Here is a 23,251-nt window from a genome sequence, read left to right as displayed (position 1 = left end):
CATGTTTACACAGGGCACAGCCGTAAAAGAGATCCAGGTCTCAGTCTGTTTTCCCTGTTAAAATAAAGATTAATAAAAAAAAAGAAAAAAAGAAAAGGGGGCAGAACGACAGATTTTTACCTTGTCAGCTTGGGGATGCAACCGTACGTTAACTAGCCCAACGCTCTAACCACCTGCTAGCTAGCATTAAACTTATCTTATAAAAAAACAATCAATCATTAACACTAGTTAACTACACATGGTTGATGATATTAGTAGTTTATCTAGCCTGTCCTGCTTTGCATATAATCGATGTGGTGCGCATTCGCGAAAAAGGACTGTCTTTGCTCCGATGTGTACCTAACCATAAACATCGATGTGTTTCTTAAAATCAATACACAAGTATATATTTTTAAACCTGCATATTTAGTTAATATTGCCTGCTAACATGAATTTCTTTTAACTAGGGAAAATGTGTCACTTCTCTTGCAAACAGAGTCAGGGTATATGCAGCAGTTTGGGCCGCCTGGCTTGTTGCGAACTGTGAAGACTATTTCTTCCTAACAAAGACAGCAGACTTCGCCAAACGGGGGATGATTTTACAAAAGCGCATTTGCGAAAAAAAGCACAATCGTTGCACGACTGTACCTAACCATAAACATCAATGCCTTTCTTAAAATCAATACACAGAAGTATATATTTTTAAACCTGCATATTTAGCTAAAATAAATCCAGGTTAGCAGGCAATATTAACCAGGTGAAATTGTGTCAGTTCTCTTGCGTTCGTTGCACGCAGAATCAGGGTATACAGAATCTGTCTCGTTGCGAACTAATTTGCCAGAATTTTACGGAACTATGAAATAACATTGTAGGTTGTGCGATGTAACAGGAATATTTAGATTTATGGATGCCACCCGTCAGATAAAATACGGAACGGTTCCGTATGTCACTGAAAGAATAATGTTTTCGAGATGATAGTTTCCGGATTTGACCATATTAATGACCTAAGGTTTATTATATTATACACTGCTCAAAAAAATAAAGGGAACACTTAAACAACACAATGTAACTCCAAGTCAATCACACTTCTGTGAAATCAAACTGTCCACTTAGGAAGCAACACTGATTGACAATACATTTCACATGCTGTTGTGCAAATGGAATAGACAACAGGTGGAAATTTTAGGCAATTAGCAAGACACCCCCAATAAAGGAGTGGTTCTGCAGGTGGGGACCACAGACCACTTCTCAGTTCCTATGCTTCCTGGCTGATGTTTTGGTCACTTTTGAATGCTGGCGGTGCTTTCACTCTAGTGGTAGCATGAGACAGAGTCTACAACCCACACAAGTGGCTCAGGTAGTGCAGATCATCCAGGATGGCACATCAATGCGAGCTGTGGTAAGAAGGTTTGCTGTGTCTGTCAGCGTAGTGTCCAGAGCATGGCGGCGCTACCAGGAGACAGGCCAGTACATCAGGAGACGTGGAGGAGGCCGTAGGAGGGCAACAACCCAGCAGCAGGACCGCTACCTCCGCCTTTGTACAAGGAGGAGCAGGAGGAGCACTGCCAAAGCCCTGCAAAATGACCTCCAGCAGGCCACAAATGTGCATGTGTCTGCTCAAACGGTCAGAAACAGACTCCATGAGGGTGGTATGAGGGCCCGACGTCCACAGGTGGGGGTTGTGCTTACAGCCCAACACCGTGCAGGACGTTTGGCATTTGCCAGAGAACACCAAGATTGGAAAATTCGCCACTGCCGCCCTGTGCTCTTCACAGATGAAAGCAGGTTCACACTGAGCACATGTGACAGACGTGACAGAGTCTGGAGACGCCGTGGAGAACGTTCTGCTGCCTGCAACATCCACCAGCATGACCGGTTTGGCGGTGGGTCAGTCATGGTGTGGGGTGGCATTTCTATGGGGAGCCGCACAGCCCCTCCATGTGCTCGCCAGAGGTAGCCTGACTGCCATTAGGTACCGAGATGAGATCCTCAGACCCCTTGTGAGACCATAGGCTGGTGCGGTTGGCCCTGGGTTCCTCCTAATGCAAGAGAATGCTAGACCTCATGTGGCTGGAGTGTGTCAGCAGTTCCTGCAAGAGGAAGGCATTGATGTTATGGACTGGCCCGCCCGTTCCCCAGACCTGAATCCAATTGAGCACATCTGGGACATCATGTCTCGCTCCATCCACCAACGCCACGTTGCACCACAGACTGTCCAGGAGTTGGCGGATGCTTTAGTCCAGGTCTGGGAGGAGCTCCCTCAGGAGACCATCCACCACCTCATCAGGAGCATGCCCAGGCATTGTAGGGAGGTCATACAGGCACGTGGAGGCCACACACACTACTGAGCCTCATTTTGACTTGTTTTAAGGACATTACATCAAAGTTGGATCAGCCTGTAGTGTGGTTTTCCACTTAAATTTTGAGTGTGACTCCAAATCCAGACCTCCATGGGTTGATAAATTGGATTTCCATTGATTATTTTTGTGTGATTTTGTTGTCAGCACATTCAACTATGTAAAGAAAAAAGTATTTAATAAGATTATTTATTTCATTCAGATCTAGGATGTGGTGTTTAAGTGTTCCCTTTATTTTTTGGAGCAGTACAGTTAAGTCTATGATTTGATAGAGCAGTCTGACTGAGCGGTGGTAGGCAGCAGCAGGCTCGTAATAGTCAAAGGTATATGGTTTAGAGAGAAATAGTCGACGCGTCATAATTCCTGTAATAACTTGCGGCTGATCTTGAAAGGGGTTCCTTCGTTATTTTACCGTTCATGTCTTCCATAGAGAATGTCTTGATGTACTTCAAATAAGGTCTGTGTTTTGTGCTTAAACCGCCTCGGCGTTTTGATACCCGTGTAAATCTCACTAGGTAACGTTTGTCAACATATTTTCATAAATCCACTCTCCAAAAAAATGTATCTTCGCTTATATTGATCAGAATTATATCCTATGGATATCTACACAGTTATAAAATGGCAAGGTGGTGTAAGCTTAAACCAAACACAGACCTTATTTTAAGTTAATCTAAAAATATCCTATGGAATAAATGAAGGAACTGCTTTTCAGATTTTGCTAGAAGGTGTCATGGGAATTATGACTCGCACTTTGGTAGTCAATTCTTACCATGCCCATTATTAAAATAGGATTTCCTGCATATAGAAATTAGTTTTTGTTTTCAGCATTCATCACAGGTAACTTAAACTCTATTTTTATTATTCAAACAGTTGAGAGTATTTGTCTCCTAAGCAGACTCTTCAGTATCGTTGTCACTTCAGAGCTAAGTGTGTGTGTATGTATGTATGTATGTGTGTGTTTTCTTATAAGCGTCCAGGTTAGAGTCCAACTCCTTGAAAGCGGCAGCTCTATCTCTGTGTGTGGAGTAAAGGTGGTCTCAAGTTTTTTTTTTTTTTTTTTTTATATATATAAATTTTCTCCCTCTCTGGTTGCACATGTGACATGCTGGTAGAAATGAGGTAAAACAGATTTAAGTTTGCCTGCGTTAAAGTCCCCGACTACTGGGGGGAGCGCCGCCTCTGGATGAGTATTTTCTTGTTTGCTTATGGCTTTATACAGCTTGTTGAGTGCTGTTTTAGTGCCAGCATAAATAGGCAGCTACAAAAAATATAGATAAACTCTCTTGGTAAATAGTGTGTTTTCCGGCTTATCATGAGGTACTCTACCTCAGGCGAGCAAAACCTAGAGACTTCCTTAATATTATTTGATTTCGTGCACCAGCTGTTATTGACATACAGACCACCACCCGTTGTCTTACCGGAGGCAGCTGTTCTGCCTTGCCGATGCAAGAAAAATCTGCCTACTGTATATTACCTGTGTCGTCATTCAGCCACGACTCAGTGAAATGTAAGATATTAGTTTTTAATGTCCCGTTGGTAGGATAGTCTTGAACGGAGCTCATCCACTTTATTCTCTAAGGATTGCACGTTGGCCAATAGGCTGGTTACCCACTCGCCGACAAATTCTCACAAGGCACCCGGACCTACGTCCTGTATCGGCGTCATCTCTTCATGCGAATGATGGCGATTTGGGCCTGGTCGGGTATCTGGTGTAAATCCTTTGCGTCCGACTCGTTAAGTAAAAAATCTTTGACCAGTTTGAGGTGAGTAATCGCTCTTCTAAAATCCAGAAGCTCTTTTCGGTCATAAGAGACGGTGGCAGAAACATTATGTACAAAATAAATGACAAACAACGCGAAAGAAAACACAAAATAGCACAATTGGTTAGAAGCCCGTAAAATGGCAGCCATCTTCTCCGGCGCCATTCTTTCAGTACCAGAGGGCACAATTCTGCATTGACTCCAAAGATTAGACGTTGTTGCTAAAACACTTGACCAGAACATAATGATCTTGGGACAGGACCAAAACACTTAAGATCTGCTGGGGCCTCTCACATCGGTCACATGGGTTTGGATACATTTTACTTGGCCTGGACTTAGTCCAATAGATTCGGTGTAGCAGCTTGATACAAGATGGCGCCGATAGACATGGCAGCTCTGTTTCTTACTCCTGAACGACTTTGCAGTATATTTTTTTTGTGTGTCATTTCTTGCATTATTAGCCCAGAACGTTTTTTGTATTATTACATACAGCCGGAAATAACTTTTAGATATCAGCGCGGCGGTAACTCCCCAGCATTCTGATCAGAAATGCGACTTTCCCGAATTGGATCCTTTGTTTGTACCCCCCTCCCGGGGCAGTTGAACTTATCCCAGAGGTGGAGGGTCCGTCATGGTCTGGTGTGGTGTGCCACAGCATCATCGGACTGAGCTTGTTGTCATTGCAGGCAATCTCAACGCTGTGCGTTACAGGGAAGACATCTTCCTCCCTCATGTGGTACCCTTCCTGCATGCTCATCCTGAGATGACCCTCCAGCATGACAATGCCACCATGCACAAATCGAGCAGTATGGCTGATTTCCTGCAAGACAGAAATGTCAGTGTTCTGCCATGGCCAGCGAAAAGCCCGGATCTCAATCCCATTGAGCACGTCTGGGACCTGTTGGATCGGAGGATGAGGGCCAATCCCCCCCCAACAATGTCCGGGAACTTGCAGGTGCTTTGGTGGAAGAGTGAGGTAACATCTCACAGCAAGACCTGGCAAATCTGGTGCAGTCCATGAGGAGATACACTGCAGTTCTTAATGCAGCTGGTGGCCACACCAGATACTGACTGTTACTTTTGATTTTGACCACCCCTTTGTTCAGGGACACATTAATCAATTTCTGTTAGTCACATGTCTGTGGAGCTGTTAAGTTTGCTGAAAATAAACGCAGTTGACAGTGAGAGGACGTTTCTTTTTTTTTGCTGAGTTTATATACACATAAGCAAATCAAAATATATTTCATATTTGAGATTCTTCCAAGTAGCCACCCTTTGCCTTGATGACAGATTTTCACACTCTTGGTATTCTCTCAAACAGCTTCACCTGGAATGCTTTTCCAACAGTCTTGAAGGAGTTCCCATATATGCTGAGCACTTGTTGGCTGCTTTTCCTCCACTCTGCGGTCCGACTCATCCCAAACCATCTCAACTGGTTTGAGGTCGGGTGATTGTGGAGGCCAGGTCATCTGATGCAGCACTCCATCACTCTCCTTCTTGGTCAGATAGCCCTTACACAGCCTGGAGGTGTCGTTGTCCTGTTGAAAAACGAATGATAGTCCCACTAAGCGCAAACCAAATGGGATGGCATATCGCTGCAGAATGCTGTGGTAGCCATGCTGGTTAAGTGTGGTGTGAATTCAAAATAAATCACAGACATTGTCACCAGCAAAGCACCCCCACACCATCACCTCTTTCTCCATGCTTCATGGTGGGAACCACACATGAGATCATCCGTTCACCTACTCTGCATCTCACAAAGACATGGCGGTTGGAACCAGACATTTAGACTCATCAGACAAAAGGACAGATTTCCACCGGTCTAATGTCCATTGCTCGTGTTTCTTGGCCCAAGCAAGTCACTTCTTATTATTGGTGTCCTCTAGTAGTGGTTTCTATGCAGCAATTCGACCATGAATGCCTGATTCATGCAGTCTCCTCTGAACAGTTGATGTGTCTTTTACTTAAACTCTGAAGGATTTATTTGGGCTGCAATCTGAGGTGCAGTTAAATCTAATGAACTTATCCTCTGCAGCAGAGGTAACTCTGGGTCTTCCTTTCCTGTGGCGGTCCTCATGAGAGACAGTTTCATCATAGCGCTTGATGGTTTTTGCGACTGCACTTGAAGAAACTTTCAAAATGCTTGAAATTTTCCGCATTGACTGTCTTAAAGTAATGATGGAATGTCGTTTCTCTTTGCTTATTTGAGCTTTTCTTGCCATAATATAGATTGGTCTTTTACCAAATAGGGCTATCTTCTTTATACCACCCCTACCTTGTCACAACACAACTGATTGGCTCAAACGCATTAAGAAATTACACAAATTAACTTTTAACAAGGCACACTTGTTAATTGAAATTAATTCCAGGTGTGTGTGTGTGTGCGCATACATTGAACCAGTCAAAAGTTTGGACACATCTACTCAAGGGCATTTCTTTATTTTTACTATTTTCTACATTGCAGAATAATAGTGAAGACATCAAAACTATGAAATAACACATGGAATCATGTAGTATCCAAAAAAGTGTTAAGCAAATTAAAATCTATTTGAGATTCTTCAACGTAGCCACCCTTTGCCTTGATGACAGCTTTGGAAGATAATGTACATCTCAGGCCCAGAGCCAATGAGGTGTCCAGGGTGGGCCCTGATCTTATGGTGGGTTTGGGGGGGGGGCGGGGGGGGGGCGCACACACACCTGTCTATATGAGGTCAAAAGAATTGAGAGCTGAATAATTAAGATATTATGTACTTAAAAACGCCTTCATAATACAATGAAAATAGGTACGTTTTGTGATTCGATCATCGTTTCAATAAATAGGGCATGGCCCGGTAGTATTACCTTGGCCTGGTGTCTTTTCTGGTAAGGTTATTCTCTCCTAGGAAGGCAGCGGCTTCAGCCTTGGAATGCAAAGGACAAGCAGTTCTTTATGCCCATGAAGGCGCTTCTCTTCTGAATCTCCACCGAGTATTCGGATCTGTGCATTTTCAATGCTCCGATGGCCCTTCCCTCGAGTACTATGTGTAATTTGTCTTGGAATCGCAGAAATCTTACGTAGCCATTGCACGGTGGTTGACCTGTGCACAATTTGTAGGTCAATTTGCACGAGGACACTGGAGCTGAACAGGTTGAAGAATGTTTCAAAGAATGCCGTAGGATCATGATTTTGAGTGACATTTGAAGAGTTTGGATTTTATTAGTGCAAGTGGTTAATGGTTATTTATTCAACATAATTGATGGATGATTGTTTGTTCTCTCTCAGTTCCCTTTCTACACAACAGAACAGTCTTGCTCTATCACAAGTCTGCATATCCAACGCCAGTCTAATGGTGAGTGTGTGAGCGAGAAGAGAGAATTTCCTGTGATAGATTAAGTAGTAATTGATGCATCCTTTAACCTAGTGGGGATTTAATCCTGTTTATCATAATAATCTCCTCTTCTCTCCATCTATCCCCACTTCATCCATCCTTACAGCTCCAGAGCGTAGACAACTCCAGCTTGCACTCCTCCTCCTTCCCCTCTGTCTCGGCGGGGTCCTCTTCCTCGGTCCCCTCTTCCTTGTCGGTGACTGCAGCAGCTCAGCAGGTCTCCATGGGGACCCCTCAGCCCTCTTCAGTGAACACAGTTTCTCAGTCGGTCCCCTCGGGCCTGGGCCCTGTCAGCAGCCTAGTAGCTATGGGCCTCCACACAGCAGCCTCCATGGGACCTCCAGCCATAGCCTCTGCAGCCATGTCCACAGCAGCCCAAGCCCAGGCTATCGCTTCCTCCGCCTCCTCACGCAGCTCTGCAGTCTCCTCAGGTTAGACATGGGTTGTTGGTTAAGGGGGTGCGTTCCAAATGGCACCCTATTCCCTATATATATATAGTGCACTACTTTTGACCAGAGCCTAAAGAAAGTATTTACACCCCTTGACTTATTCCTGATTTTGTTGTTACAGCCCAAATTCAAATTGGGTTTAAAAAATAATAATCTCACCCATCAATACACAATACACCATAATGACAGTGAAAACAATACACCATAATGACAGTTTTTAGACATTTTTGCAAGTGTATTGAAAATGAAATACAGGTCACAGCCCTGAGTGAATACTTTGTTGAAAAACCTTTGGCAGTGATTACAGCTGTGAGTCTTTCTGGGTAAGCTTTCCACACATGGATTGTGCAACATTTGGCCATTTATTCTTCTCAAAATTCTTCAAGCTCTGTCAAATTGGTTGTTGATCATTGCTAGACAACCATGTTCAGGTCTTGCCATAGATTTTAGTCTAAACTGTAACTAGGCAACTCAGGAACATTCACTGAGTTCTTGGTAAGCAACTCGTGTAGATTTGGCATTGTGTTTTAGGTCATTGTCCTGCTGAAAGGCGAATTCAGTGGTTGGTGGGAAACAGACTGAACCAGGTTTTCCTCTAGGATTTTGCCTGTGGTTAGGTCCATACCATGTATTTTTTTTAAAAGAAAAACTCACCAGTCCTTAAGATTACAAGCGTACCCATAACATGATGCAGCCACCACCATACTTGGAAATATGGATGGTGGTACTCAGTAATGTGTTGTATTGGATTTGACCCAAACATATCACTTGTATTCAGGACAAAAAGTGAATTGCTTTGCCACATTATTTTGAGTATCACTTTAGTGCATTGTTGCAGACAGGATGCACGTTTTGGAATATTTTTTCATTTTGTACAGGCTTCTGTTTCACTCTGTCAATTAGGTTAGTATTGTGATGTAACTACAGTGTTGGATCAGTTTCTCAGTTTCTGTCACAGCCATTAAAGTCACTATTGGCCTCATGCTGAAGTCCCTGAGCGGTTTAGTTCCTCTCCGGCAACTGAGTTAGGAAGTACGCATGTATCTTTGTAGTGACTGGGTGTATTGATACACCATCCAAAGTGTAATTAATAACTTCACCATGCTCAAAGGGATATTCAATGTCAAATTCCATTCTTTTACTTTTAGATTTGTGTATTGTGATTTTTTTTTAAATACTACTACAATGTCAGTGGCATTGACTAAAATACAGTAGAGTAGAATACAGTATATTTACTCAGCGAGGAAAAAAGAAAGTCCTCTCACTGTCAACTGTGTTTATTTTCAGGAAACTTAACATGTGTAAATATTTGTATGAACATAACACTCAACTGAGACATAAATTTAACAAGTTCCACAGACATGTGACTAACAGAAATGGAATGTGTCCCTGAACAAAGGGAGGGTCAAAATCAACAGTCAGTGTCTGGTGTGGCCACCAGCTGCATTAAGTACTGCAGTGCATCTCCTCCTCATGGACTGCACCAGATTTGCCAGGTCTTGGTGTGAGATGTTACTTCACTATTCCACCAAGGCACCTGTAAGTTCCCGGACATTTCTGGGGGGGAATGGCCCTAGCCCTCACCCTCCGATCCAACAGGTCCCAGACGTGCTCAATGGGATTGAGATCCGGGCTCTTCGCTGGCCATGGCAGAACACTGACATTCCTGTCTTGCAGGAAATCACGCATAGAATGAGCAGTATGGCTGGTGGCATTGTCATGCTGGAGGGTCATCTCAGGATGAGCCTGCAGAAAGGGTACCACGTGAGGAAGGAGGATGTCTTTCCTGTAACGCACAGCGTTGAGATTGCCTGCAATGACAACAAGCTCAGTCCGATGATGCTGTGACACACCGCCACAGACAATGACGGACCCTCCACCTCCAAAATGACCTCGCTCCAGAGTACAGGCCTCGGTGTAACGCTCATTCCTTTGACGATAAACGTGAATCTGACCAACCGCGAATCGTCAGTGAAGAGTCCTTTTTTCAAGTCCTGTCTGGTCCAGCGACGGTGGGTTTGTGCCCATAGGCGACGTTGTTGCCGGTGATGTCGGGGGACCTGCCTTACAACAGGCCTACAAGCCCTCAGTCCAGCCTCTCTCAGCCTATTGCGGACAGTTTGAGCACTGATGGAAGGATTGTGCGTTCCTGGTGTTGTTGCAATCCTGTACCTGTCCTGCAGGTGTTGTTACACGTGGTCTGCCACTGCGAGGACGATCAGCTGTCCTTCTTGTCTTAGGCGTCTCACAGTACGGACATTGCAATTTATTACCCTGGCCACATCTGCAGTCCTCATGCCTCCTTGCAGCATGCCTAAGGCACGTTCACGCAGATGAGCAGGGACCCTGGCAGTGATACAGCCCAACAGGATGCTCTCAATTGTGCATCTGTAAAAGTTTGTGAGGGTCTTAAGGCCCAAGCCCTAGGTGCTGTTGCGCCTTCTTCACCACACTGACTGTGTGGCTGGACCATTTCAGATTGTCATGGTGATGTGTATGCCGCGAAACTTGAAGCTTTCCACCTCTTCTACTGCGAGCGTGGCCACACAGTCATGGGTGAACAGGGAGTACAGCAGTGGGCTGAGCATGTGGAGCCACTGTGTTGAGGATCAGTGAAGTGGAGGTGTTGTTTCTGACCTTCACCACCTGGGGGGCTGCCTGTCAGAAAGTCCAGGACCCAGTTGCACAGGGTGGGGTTCTTACCCAGGGCCCTGAGCTTATTGATGAGCTTGTAGGGTACGATGGTGTTGAAAGCTGAGCTATAAGTCAATGAACAGCATTCTTACGTAGATATTCCTCTTGTCCAGATGGGATAGGGCAGTCTGCAGAACACTATTACACACATTAAGTCCATGGAACTTATGTGACTTGTTAGGCACATCTTTACTCCTGAACTTATTTATGCTTGCCAAAACAAAGGGGTTTAATGCTTATTGACTGAAGGCATTTCATCTTTTTGTTTTAAAACATATTGCGGTATTATGTGTAGGCAAGTGACGACAAATCTCAATTTAATCAATTTTGAATACAGGCTGTAACTCAACAAATTGTGGAAAAAGTCGAGGGGTGTGGGTACTTTCTGAAGGCACTGTAAGGAATAGGATGCCATTTGGGACGTAGACAGGGGTCTCAGGTTTAGATGTGGGATGTAAGCGTGTTGTAAATTTGAAGTGTGTTTTATATGTTTTTCTAATACTATTATTTCATATGTTTTGTCTTTTGTTTCTGTTGGTCTCTTTACAGGGAAAGCACCTCCTAACCTTCCGCCTGGAGTGCCGCCTCTGCTGCCCAACCCATACATCATGGCCCCCGGGCTACTCCATGCTTACCCTGTAAGTAGGTCTTTCTATAAATAATGGGGCCAATGTATAACATTGGGATCAACATAAAAAAAATAAAAGTGTACTAATAGGAACATATTCAAATTGGCCCATAACTCCACCTACGTAGGCCAAGGACTGTACATATTTTAAGCAGAGTACGCAAAGACATTGGCAAGTCAAATTCAAAGACTTTCAGGGACTATTTCAAGCACTTAATTGTAATTTTAAAGAACATCATTGTAATACAATGGTATAATGTGAGTGGCGCAGCGGTTTAAGGCACTGCATCTCAGTGCAAGAGGCGTCACTGCAGTCCCTGGTTCGAATCTAGGCTGCATCACATCCGGCTGTGATTGGGAGTCCCATAGTGCGGCGCACAATTGGCCCAGCGTCGTCTGGGTTAGGCCGTCACTGTAAATAAGAATTTAGTCTTAACTTCTTACGGATACGTGTGACGGTAGCGTTCCACCTGGCCAACATCCGGTGAAATTGCAGAGTGCAAAATACAAAAATACTAAATTCAAATATTTAACATTCTTGAAAATATGTGTTATACATCAAAATAAAGCTTAACTTCTTTGGGCTAGGGGGCAGTATTTTGACATCCGGATGAAAAACGTGCCCAAAGTAAACTGCCTGCTACTCAGGCCCAGAGGCTAGGATATGCATATAATTGGTAGATTTAGATAGTAAACACTCTAAAGTTTCTAAAACTGTTAAAATTATGTCTGTGAGTATAACAGAACTTATTTGGCAGGCGAAACCCCGAGGACAAACCATCCAGGATTTTTTTTTTTGTTGAGGTGACAGTGATTTCAATGGGTTATCTAGATTTATAAGGCACTTGCAGTTCCTATCGCTTCCACTGGATGTCAACAGTCTGTAGAAATTGGTTGATGTTTTTCTTCAGAGAAATTAAGAAGTACGGCCCAGCCTAGTGCACTCTAATGTTTTGATGTACGCTCCAGGTCACGCGCTTCACGTTGTTTTTATCCGGTATTGAACACCGTTTATCCCGTCTTAAATTTGATCGATTATTTACATAAAAAAATACCTAAAGTTGTATTAAGAAAGTTGTTTGGACAGCGTTTACAGGTAACGTATTTTGTAGTCATGTTGGGCGAGTTGTAACCGGTGTTTTTCTGAATCAAACGCGCCAAATAAATGGACATTTGAGATATAACGACGGAATTAATTGAACTAAAGGACCATTTGTGATGTTTATGGGACATATTGGAGTGCCAACAGAAGAAGTTCTTCAAAGGTAAGGCATGAATTAAATCGTTATTTCTGACTTCTGTGTTACGCCTGGCGGGTTGAAATCTGATTTTCATGTGTTGGTATGCTGGGCGCTGTCCTAAGATAATCGCATGGTTTGCTTTCGCCGTAAAGCCTTTCTGAAATCTGACACAAAAAAAACATGCAAGAAGTGTCAAAAGAATAATGAATTGTAGGCATTGCCAATGATTTCATATTCAAATTATCACATTCTAAAATGTGGGAATAATATGCACTTGCCTAAATTAATTGGATGCATTCATGGTGATTTCTGTAGCCTATGTGGCCGAGGCAGGCACACATAATAAAGTCATGAATAGCTGTTACATTAATCTCACTTTTAATGTCACCATCGCTGTTTTTATGAGAAAGCGACCAATGTGTAATGGAAGGATTTGTATTGAAAACCGCACATGGTTTTACCGCAACAGAGTAAAACACCCTTCAATTGAAGCTGCGGGAAACAAGCAAAAGTGGCCACAACTCTCTCACGGATAATTATGTAGGAGAACTTATAAATTGTCTATAATAATTATAGTTGAATTCAGAAGTTTACATACACCTTAGCCAAATACATTTAAACTAGGTTTTTCACAATTCCTGACATTTAATCCTAGTAAAAATTCCCTGTCTTAGTTCAGTTAGGATCACCACTTTTATTTAAAAAATGTGAAATGTCAGAGTAATAGTAGAGAGAATGATTTATTTCTTTCATCACATTCCCAGTGGGTCAGAAGTTTACATACACTCAATTAGTATTTGGTAGCATTGCCTTTAAATTGTTTAACTTGGGTCAAACGTTTCGGGTAGCCTTTCCACAAGCTTCCCACAATAAGTTGGGTGAATTCTGGCCCATTCCTCCTAACAGAGCTGGTGTAACTGAGTCAGGTTTGTAGGCCTCCTAGCTCGCACATGCTTTTTCAGTTCTGCCCACATATTGTCTATAGAATTGAGGTCAGGGCTTTGTGATGGCCACTCCAATACCTTCACTTTGTTGTCCTTAAGCCTTTTTGCCACAACTTTGGAAGTATGCTTGGGGTCATTGTCCCATTGGAAGACCCATTTGCGACCAAGCTTTAACTTCCTGACTGATGTCTTGAGATGTTGCTTCAATATATCCACATCATTTTCCTGCCTCATGATGCCATCTATTTTGTGAAGTGAACCAGTCCCTCCTGCAGCAAAGCACCCCCACAACATGATGCTGCCACCCCCGTGCTTCACGGTTGGGATGGTGTTCTTCGGCTTGCAAGCATCCCCCTTTTTCCTCCAAACATAACAATGGTCATTATGGCCAAACATTTCTATTTTTGTTTTATCAGACCAGAGGACACTTCTCCAAAAAGTACGATCTTTGTCCCCATGTGCAGTTGCAAACCGTAGTCTGGCTTTTTTATGGCGGTTTTGGAGCAATGGCTTCTTCCTTGCTGAGCGGCCTTTCAGGTTATGTCGATATAGGACTCGTTTTACTGTGGATATAGATACTTTTGTACCTGTTCCCTCCAGCATCTTCACAAGGTCCTTTGCTGTTGTTCTGGGATTGAGTTGCACTTTTCATCTCTAAGAGACGGAACGTGTCTCCTTCCTGAGCGGTATGACGGCTGCGTGGTCCCATGGTGTTTATACTTGCGTACTATTGTTTGTACAGATGAATGTGTTACCTCCAGGCATTTGGAAATTGCTCCCAAGGATGAACCAGACTTGGAGGTCTACAATTTTTTTTCTGAGGTCTTGACTGATTTATTTTGATTTTCCCATGATGTCAAGCAAAGAAGCACTGAGTTTGAAGGTAGGCCTTGAAATACATCCACAGGTACACTTCCAATTGACTCAAATGATGTCAATTAGCCTATCAGAAGCTTCTAAAGCCATGACATAATTTTCTGGAATTTTCCAAGCTGAAAATCGTCTTGTCATGCACCAAGTAGATGTCCTAACCGACTTGCCAAAACTATAGTTTGTTAACAGTGGTTGAAAAACGAGTTTTAATGACTCCAACCTAAGTGTATGTAAACTTCCGACTTCAATTGTACAAGAACTTTTCAAGCACCAAATTGAGGAAATGTCTGCCTATTCTAGTACTTCTGAGCTCCAAATTCAAATATGTGTCTTCGAGCCCTTTGTATTGTTTACAATTGCAGGTGTAACATGGAAAGAAATGAATGTCATGTTATTTTATTACCAGATTATATTGTGAAGAAGCCCACTAGGCTATGTAATTTGTCATTATATCCAGATTAATTCATAAGAATAGCGTCGGGTGTTGCGCAATAGTCTATCCTATACAATTGCTCACAGTAGACTGTGTCCAATCCGAGATACAGAAACAACATGAACTCATTACATTGATGCTTTCTTTCTTTGTTAAATTTCACGAGACCCTGCTGTAAACCAAGCAGACAACAGATGATCAGCATCAATTCGCTAGGGATATTAGATCCAACGTGGATCCAGGCACAACTGTCTTCACCGGTGTAACGAATGAGATTCCAATATTCTGGACATTCCTCACGAACACCTTTTTTTCCAGCACTTGGCACATGCAATGCAACAGCCCATCACAACAGCTGTTCGTCACTTGACTGTCATTAATCTGGTCCAGGAAGACATTTTCTTATGTTTGAAAATTTCACAGCGTAATTAAACAGCTCAACCCCAAATTCGCATCCAACAAGTATTATGCAATATTTTTGAAGAACCACGTTAAGGACAGTATTGATTTAGGTTTTAAGTACCGAGGTTAAATCTATAGAAAAAACTGTCCAACGGCTAGATCCAGGATTCAAGTTCAATGTTTAATTTAACTGATTAATGCTTGTCCAGCATAGGAAATCCTCACTGGAACCCTACTTTATAGGAAAGACATAAGTACTCCTACTGTCCCTGTCAACTAAACCTGCCTTTAAGTCATGGAAATCATGAAGTCTATATAATGTGACTGACTGCCTATATCTGGGCAAATCGTTCAATATTCCGATTTTTACAGTTTATAAAAGTTGCGATTTAGAGCTTCATAATTGTATAGTGGCAAGAAAAAGTATGTGAACCCTTTGGAATTACCTGGATTTCTGCATACATTGGTCATCAAATTTGATCTGATCTTCATCAAGTCACAACAATCGACAGTGTGCTTAAACTAATAACACACAAATTATTATATTTTTCTTGTCTATATTGAATACACCATTTAAACATTCACAGTGTAGATTGGAAACCGTATGTGAACCCCTAGGCTAATGACTTCTCCAAAAGATAATTGGAGTCAGGAGTCAGCTATCCTGGGGTCTGATCAATGAGACGAGATTGGAGATGTTGGTTAGAGCTGCCTTGCCCTATTAAAAAAAACGCACAAAATTTGAGTTTGCTATTCACAAGAAGCATTGCCTGACGTGAATCATGCCTCGAACAAAAGAGATCTCAGACCACCCAAGATTAATAATTGTTGACTTGCATAAAGCTGGAAAGGGTTACAAAAGTATCTCTAAAAGCCTTGAACAGGTAAGACAAATTGTCTATAAATTGAGAAAGTTCAGCACTGTTGCTACTCTCCCTAGGAGTAGCCAGGATGCTCAATGAGGTTAAGAAGAATCCTAGAGTGTCAGCTAAAGACTTACAGAAATCTCTGGAACATGCTAATATTTCTGTTGACACGTAAAACACTAAAGAATGGTGTTCATGGGAGGACAACTCGAAAGAAGCCACTGCTGTCCAAAAAAAAGTCTGAAGTTTGCAAAAGTGCACCTGGATGTTCCACAGCGCTACTGGCAAAATATTCTGTGGACAGATGAAACTACAGTTGAGTTGTTTGGAAGGAACACATAGCACTATGTGTGGAGAAAAATAGGCACAGCACACCAGCAGCAAAACCTCATCCCAACTATAAATTGTGGTGGAGGGAGCATCATGGTTTGGGGCTGCCTCAGGGCCTGGACAGCTTGCTATCATCGTCGAAAAAATGAATTCCCTAGTCTATCAAAACATTTTGCAGGAGAATGTTAGGCTATCTGTCCGCCAATGGAAGCTCAACAGAAGTCAGGTGATGCAACAGGACAACGACCCAAAACACAGAAGTAAATCAACAACAGAATGGCTTCAACAGAAGAAAATACGCCTTCTGGAGTGGCCCAGTAAGAGTCCTGACCTCAACCCGATTGAGATGCTGTGGCATGACCACAAGAGAGCAGTTCACACCAGACATCCCAAGAATACTGCTGAACTGAAAAGAGGAATGGTCCCAAATTCCTCCTGACGGTTATGCAGGTCTGATCCACAACTACAGAAAACGTTTGGTTGAGGTTATTGCTGCCAAAGGAGGGTCAACCAGTTATTAAATCCAAGGGTTCACATACTTTTCCACCATGCACTGTTAATGTTTACACAGTGTGTTCAATAAAGACATGAAAATGTATAATTGTTTGTGTTATTAGTTTAAGCAGACTGTTTGTCTATTTTTGTGACCTAGATGAAGATACAGATCAAATTCTATGACCAATTTATGCAGAAATCCAGGTATTGCCAAAGGGTTCACACATTTTTTCTTGCCACTGTATATTGCAATTGGAGAAGAATTGCAAACATTTTTTTCCTTCTATTGTCTTGTCTCACCACCTTTTGCCTCTCAGCCTCAGGTGTATGGCTATGATGACCTACAGATGCTCCAGACAAGAATACCACTGGTGAGTCTAAGTTATCTGGATCTAACCCATCCATTTAGTGGGTTGGCCAAATATGACTTCTGGCATTTACTAGTAACTCTAACAACAGCTGCAAACTGATTTTTAAAGAAGGGAAGAACTGGCTGTCTTGCCAAACTGTTCTTGGAACTCATTTCATTCCAGGAACTGTGCTGCATGTTGCGAGTTAATGAAATGGGATATAGTCTGATAGTCGTACTAGTAAAAACTGAGCCTCTTCTGTCTTCTCAGGATTACTACAGCATCCCGTTTGCCACCCCCAACACAGCACTGACTGGCAGAGATGGCAGCTTGAGCAACAACCCATACTCTAGTAAGCACCATTCTAACTAACTCTACTTTCCTATTTTATGGACTGTGTACTGAATGCTAACTCAGTGAAGGGAGGGGTTTGGTGTTAGGAATGAACACATCTGTTGATCCTGTCCTGCGTCGCCATGGCAAAACTGGACAGTAAGTAGTGTGCTAGAACAATGTGCAGCCGTCACCAGATAGTCAGACCTTCATCGCCGTGACTGACTGGAACTGATACGCTGCTTCAACGTTACTGTCCATTGTTCTGGTGTAGTAACTGATTTCTGAGAATCACCCGCCTGTTGCTTGAACAAATTATTGTTATTCTGTCACTTTTTCGCTCATCTCTCTCCCACTCATCACCCTTTCACACACTTTTTTTCACACTTTCCCTTTTTTTTTGCCTTTAATCTCTCCCCCGTTCCCCTCCGGCAGGTGACTTATCAAAGTTTGGTCGAGGTGACGTGTCTTCCCCGGCTCCGGCCACCACGTTGGCTCAGCAGACGCAGCAGAACCAGAGTCAGACGCACCACGCCACGCAGCAGCCCTTTCTCAACCCCGCACTGCCTCCCGGCTACAGCTACACCAGCCTGCCCTACTACACCGGCGTGCCGGGCCTGCCCAACACCTTCCAGTACGGCCCCGCCATGTTCCCGGTGAGGTTTCTCATGATTTGTCTGGGTATTGTCGTTTTGGATGTTTTTTAAATTATATGAAGTTTTGTGAAGTTAACAAGGGTGTATGTTCTCGTGATGCATGTACACATGCATTTTGCAGTCCCTCGAGGGTTTAGATTTTTTTTGTTGTCTATCTATTTTTTTGTTGCAATTTCTGCGGCCAAAAATGCTTGATTTTGCGGCAGCTTTTCTGAAATTCTGATACATTTTGTGATGTTTTTCTTTTCACGTTAATTTCATATAAAGCATTAAAAAGTCATGTGCTCAGATTTTAGGTCGATTTAATCAGAATACATAATACAAAAACAATTAGAAACATCTAAGGTGCTCAATTTTGTTTATTTTCCTGAACACTCACACACACCTCTCCATCAGGCTTGGGGCTTGCTATCAACACAAGATGCACCTCCCATTCCTACTCGCTCTCTCACTCTCAAAAAAAAAAAAATCGATTCAAAGCTGATCAATCACTTTCAATTTGAGGATCGATTTCTTTCTAATAAATTGTCTTCAATTCTTGAGATTGATTTTTTTTTTTTCTCCCCTGAAAGGGCCGTAAGTGAGATAAAGAACAGAACGTAAAAATATAGAGTTGTGGTTGAAATGTACTATTCCATTTTTTAAAAATCCAGAAAGATTGTGCTTTCGTGATCCCTATTATGTTTTACATCGTTTAAAGCGGCAAAGCTGACAAATTGCACACAGTGCTTTGAGCAGTGCTCTCCATAGACAGACTGGGGAGAGCAGTGTGCTGACCACCCTACTAAAGCCAAGGTTATCTGAGTAACATTTTGAGTAAAACGCCACTCACCTTGATTCTTTCAGCGCTTGCCACAGTCTTCCTTGCTACCACTTCAGTCATGGTGATCTGCCGCTGCTGTGGGAACTGTTCTGACATTCTCATATGCTTTGCTGATTCGAAGTGACTGTTGATTGTCGGCTTTCTCTAGTTTCCAAAAACATTTGGAAATTGTTTTGCACAGTCGTTAGCTGTTATTTTTGTTTGCAAATGAGATTGATTTCGGTTCATTGTTGATGGCTGACCGGCGTACAATCACCCATCTTCGTTCGTGAATACGCTGACAGGCCGGGGGAATGAACGTTGTTGACGTGTGGTTGGATTGTGCCATTTTCCACGGTAACAGTGCAGTAATTGGTCAAAATTATGAGCTCTCGCATAATATGCGCTGATTGGTTGATTTTGCATTGAATTATGCGATCACGGAATCCTGGAGGGTCTGATTTTGTAGTATGACATGCAAACTGTCCTCATTTATAATTGGGGGACACAAATATATTACGAACTGTTTTTTGGCAAAATGTCCTCTAATGCAGCTTCAATGGAGAGAATCCAGTATGCTGTAAAAGGAATTGAAATTGCATGTGTTAGCAGCTGATATTTTATATACTTTAGACAACTAAGTATATTAGTTTCACCTCTAACCTGTCTGTGTTTCCAGGTTGCTCCTACCTCGTCAAAGCAGCACGGTGTGAACGTTGGAGTCAACGCCTCGGCAACAGCCTTCCAGCAGGCCAGCGGCTACGGTTCCCATGGTTACAACACTGGTAAGACTAAACACACCCTGTGGAACAGCATCTGTTCAGGGGTCATTCAGTTCAACTCTGTACATACTGATAGAATGGCTATCAACAACACTGCATGCAACTGAAAGTCAGTTTAGTCGACACTGCCTGCATTCACTTTTATATTTAATAGGCCTCTCACATTCAAAGGTTTTTTTGGGTTTGAATGCAACTAATTTCAGTTACACCAAGTTGGAGACATTAACATTTGCCTGTGCCTAAGCCTGCTAAGGCTGACATTGCCCACATTACCGGTCTACATCAACTGCTCTTTAACATGGTTAGTAGATGAAATGGCCCTAACTCCAACTTTTCTAATCAGGCATGCGTAGCCACAGCCACTGATGTTGTTGACCAGCTGTTATGGAGCGGTTTCTGTTGCTTGGAGACAAACTGCCTGCTGCCGTTGTTACCAACAAACTATTCTAACCAACCAACCCTGTGCACTGTCTGATATGGGCCAGCTATTCATGGGTTGCATCTCCGTCACTCGGTCGCGTTGTTGGCATTGTTATCAACGTTCTACAGATGCTGCAGCCATATTGATGCTCAAAAGTAGAACTGGGACTAATGACTTGGAACCGGGTCTAATGACTGTCATCTACACTATAGGAGCTTGGGAATACGATGACATTGCTAAAGTAGGCACATATTTAGTAGGAAACAACTTTGCCAGCAATGTTTTCGGTAGCAAAGTTTGTCAGAAATTGCTAGCAATGCTAATGTTAGCTAGCTACAATCTGGAGGTCTCCCCTCAATCTTACATAGCTAGCTAATGTTCTACTGCATCTGGCAACTTAAATGATGACAAGGTTTTTGCACTAATTATTTGCCTTTAGAAATGTCATCGTGTTTTCAAGCCACAGTAATGCACTTTAGACAATCTTCATCAGCGCCCAATGAGGATGCATTGAGTAGAATGCTCAGTGGGGCATCAGTCTTAAAACTTACGTTTAAAACAATATTCTGGCACAATGCGCAATCCATGAATACAGTGATCTGGGCCCAATATAGATTATTAGTTTTGAGGCTCATGATTTTACTTTCTTTTATAAAAATGTTTACAGGGTTTGCGTTTATGTGAAGACTTGTCTAAAATGGGAGTGGAAATTGTAGTTTTATTATTCTGCAACTCTCATTCTTTTGAATGGGGAAGGAGATCTAGTTTACCCTTTATCTTTTTATTAGTACAGTAATTTGTTCTATTTTAGTAGTTTTGGACTGGAAAAGTGGACTGTATCGATATTTCCTTTGCCCTCCTACATGTATTACGGGGCAGTAAGGTGGTGGGTGTTCTGTTGCTATTGCCTATCATTGCTTGCTTCTGCTCATTCAATAAGTGGAGTTGGGTTTCCGGCTACACCCTCCACCCCATCTTAAAACCTGTTTCTCTCTCTCCATCTGTCCACCTCTATCCTTTAGTCTTCCTCTATTTCTCTCTCCCTCTATCCACCTGGTCACACAGCATCTATTATCCACACAACCTACTGCTTCCTGCCTCCACCGCCCACCCCTCCCTCCCCCTGCCTGACACTCCAACACCCACATCCTACCCTGCTTGGTGTGTCTAACGCTGTGGGCTGCGGCTATGTGTCTGACTGTTGCAGGCTATGAGGATATGGGCCAGGCTTCGGGGAGTGGGGATTTCTGTAAGGGTGGATATGGCACTGCCGTGGCTGCCGCCGCTTCTGCTCAAAACAAGCAAGCCAGCTCTGTCAGCGGGCCTGGAGTCGGTGAGTGCCGCCACACACCAACCCTCCCTTCCTCGCTCCGTCATCACCTCCATCCTCTCCCTCATTGCTGCTTACCGTCCACACCACAGAGAAGACTCTGACACCTGTTGCAGTCAACCGTCACCCTCTGTCTGCCTCCATTCTTCTGTTACTCTTCTGTTCTGTCCCCCAGGACTACTCATCATTAGGCACCAAGGTGCTGTAGAAAGGGTCAAATGTCCTCAGAATTAACACTGTCAATCGTATACCTTAGCCATAGGACAGCATTGCCCAAAAACTGTCCTGGGGACTCCAAGGGGTGCACGTTTTGGTTTTTGCTCTAGCATTTCAGATTAAAATATTCAAAGCTTGATGATGAGTTGACTATTTCAATCCGCTGTGTAATTCTAGGGCAAAAAACTAAATGTGCTCCTCTTTGGGTCTCCAGGACCAAGTTTGGGAAACGCTACCATAGAGGCTAGCTAATTGTTTATGTTCAATTCTTACATTTCTAAAGCGGTGAGGGGAAGCTAAAGGAGGGCTAACTAGGTAGCTGCTAACCATGTAACAGTTGATGAGTAGCCCTGGTCCATGCTCCCCTCACAAACTGTGCTGCTAGCTTTCCACCCATGGTGTGCTTGCTTAAGTGTGCGCCAGAAGTACCTTGCTGCCCGCTGGCCTGTGCGGTTGACACAGGATGTACACACACCCCAAGGGTGGGGAAGGAGTGACAAAATGGAGGTCGTGCCTGTTGAACTGCCATGCTCTGAAATGGGGATACTAAGACTATGGGGTGTGAAGGTAGCATGTTTCCAAAGTGATACGCTCCCTCAAACTCAATGTATTCTCTCAACTACAGAAGATAAAAAGGAATGGATTTTTGTAGATGAACAGTGAATTTCCTGAGTGCGGTTGACAGGGTTCGTACAAAGTGCTTAAGGTACTTTAATTTGGCACTCTAAAATTCAAGTACTGGAATGCCTTAAATCACATTTTCTGAAGTTGGTACTTGTAAAGTACTTAAATTAAAATGAGAGGAGAACAGAAAATGATCAAATACGTTGATTTGAAAACTATTAGAACAATGTATTGACCTTGGAAATTAATTTCCAGGCAGACTACAGAATTTTACAGCTCGCGCATTCCACCAACACTGCCACTCAGCCAGGCAGGTATAGAACTGACTGCTTAGGCGCCGCCAAACATCACATCGATAGCTAAAATGCCGGGCAAATGTAGATTAAATCCTGCCTGGCAGGATATTGTTTATGAATGGGTTTTGCCAGACCCAACCAGGGATTTAGTGGAGAGTAAACACTGTTTATGCACCTTTTTTGTTTGTGAAAGTGTTTACTCACCTTTTTTTTTTGGTTAATTATTGTTTACCCACTTATTATTGCTTTCCCAGCGTTAATCAACGCACAGAAGGCTTCTTGATTGGAGTTCTAATCGTGCCTACCTCTGCGAACGAGTGGAAACATTGAATGAGTCATGCATGTTCGTTATGTTCACCTGCTCCCCCGGATTTGCCTGTTTCCACGACATAGGATGAGAGGTGAAACAAACTACCTTAGCCCAGACCTACAGTGGCAAGTAGCATAGACAGTGCTGGCAGTGGGATTTTTTTTTACATCCCTAGACTACTGCCGTGTCAACAGACATGTCCCAAACAAAGTGAAACTGTCTCTCAGAATGAGTGTTCAACTGGTAAATAGTCGCAGATATTTCAGTCAGATGTCTCGGTAGCTCAAGGGCTCTGGCTATTAGCCAAGTAGC

The 23,251-nt window shown here is 43.0% G+C and overlaps 1 protein-coding gene across 15 annotated transcripts in view; it reads left to right on the top strand.

Annotated features, from left to right (window-relative positions):
- ubap2l (ubiquitin associated protein 2-like) overlaps positions 1-23,251 on the top strand; it is a 92,074-nt gene that overhangs the window by 64,834 nt on the left and 3,989 nt on the right. For 10 of the 15 annotated variants that reach the window (XM_082970299.1, XM_082970295.1, XM_082970300.1 and 7 more), the window contains 8 exons: positions 7,359-7,425; positions 7,571-7,897; positions 11,147-11,245; positions 17,137-17,190; positions 17,440-17,521; positions 17,938-18,158; positions 19,640-19,745; positions 21,371-21,496. In XM_082970299.1, the coding sequence (XP_082826425.1) occupies positions 7,359-7,425; positions 7,571-7,897; positions 11,147-11,245; positions 17,137-17,190; positions 17,440-17,521; positions 17,938-18,158; positions 19,640-19,745; positions 21,371-21,496 (1,082 nt within the window). The remainder of the gene's footprint in view (positions 1-7,358; positions 7,426-7,570; positions 7,898-11,146; positions 11,246-17,136; positions 17,191-17,439; positions 17,522-17,937; positions 18,159-19,639; positions 19,746-21,370; positions 21,497-23,251) is intronic. The other 5 variants (XM_082970305.1, XM_082970302.1, XM_082970301.1 and 2 more) reach the window with 3 other exon arrangements.

The sequence above is a fragment of the Salmo salar genome, chromosome 27 (genome assembly GCF_965601325.2).
Source record: "Salmo salar chromosome 27, fSalSal1, whole genome shotgun sequence".
Taxonomy (NCBI): Eukaryota; Metazoa; Chordata; class Actinopteri; order Salmoniformes; family Salmonidae; genus Salmo; species Salmo salar.
Note: the sequence above shows the minus strand (reverse complement) of the source record. Positions and strands in the feature narration are given on the sequence as shown.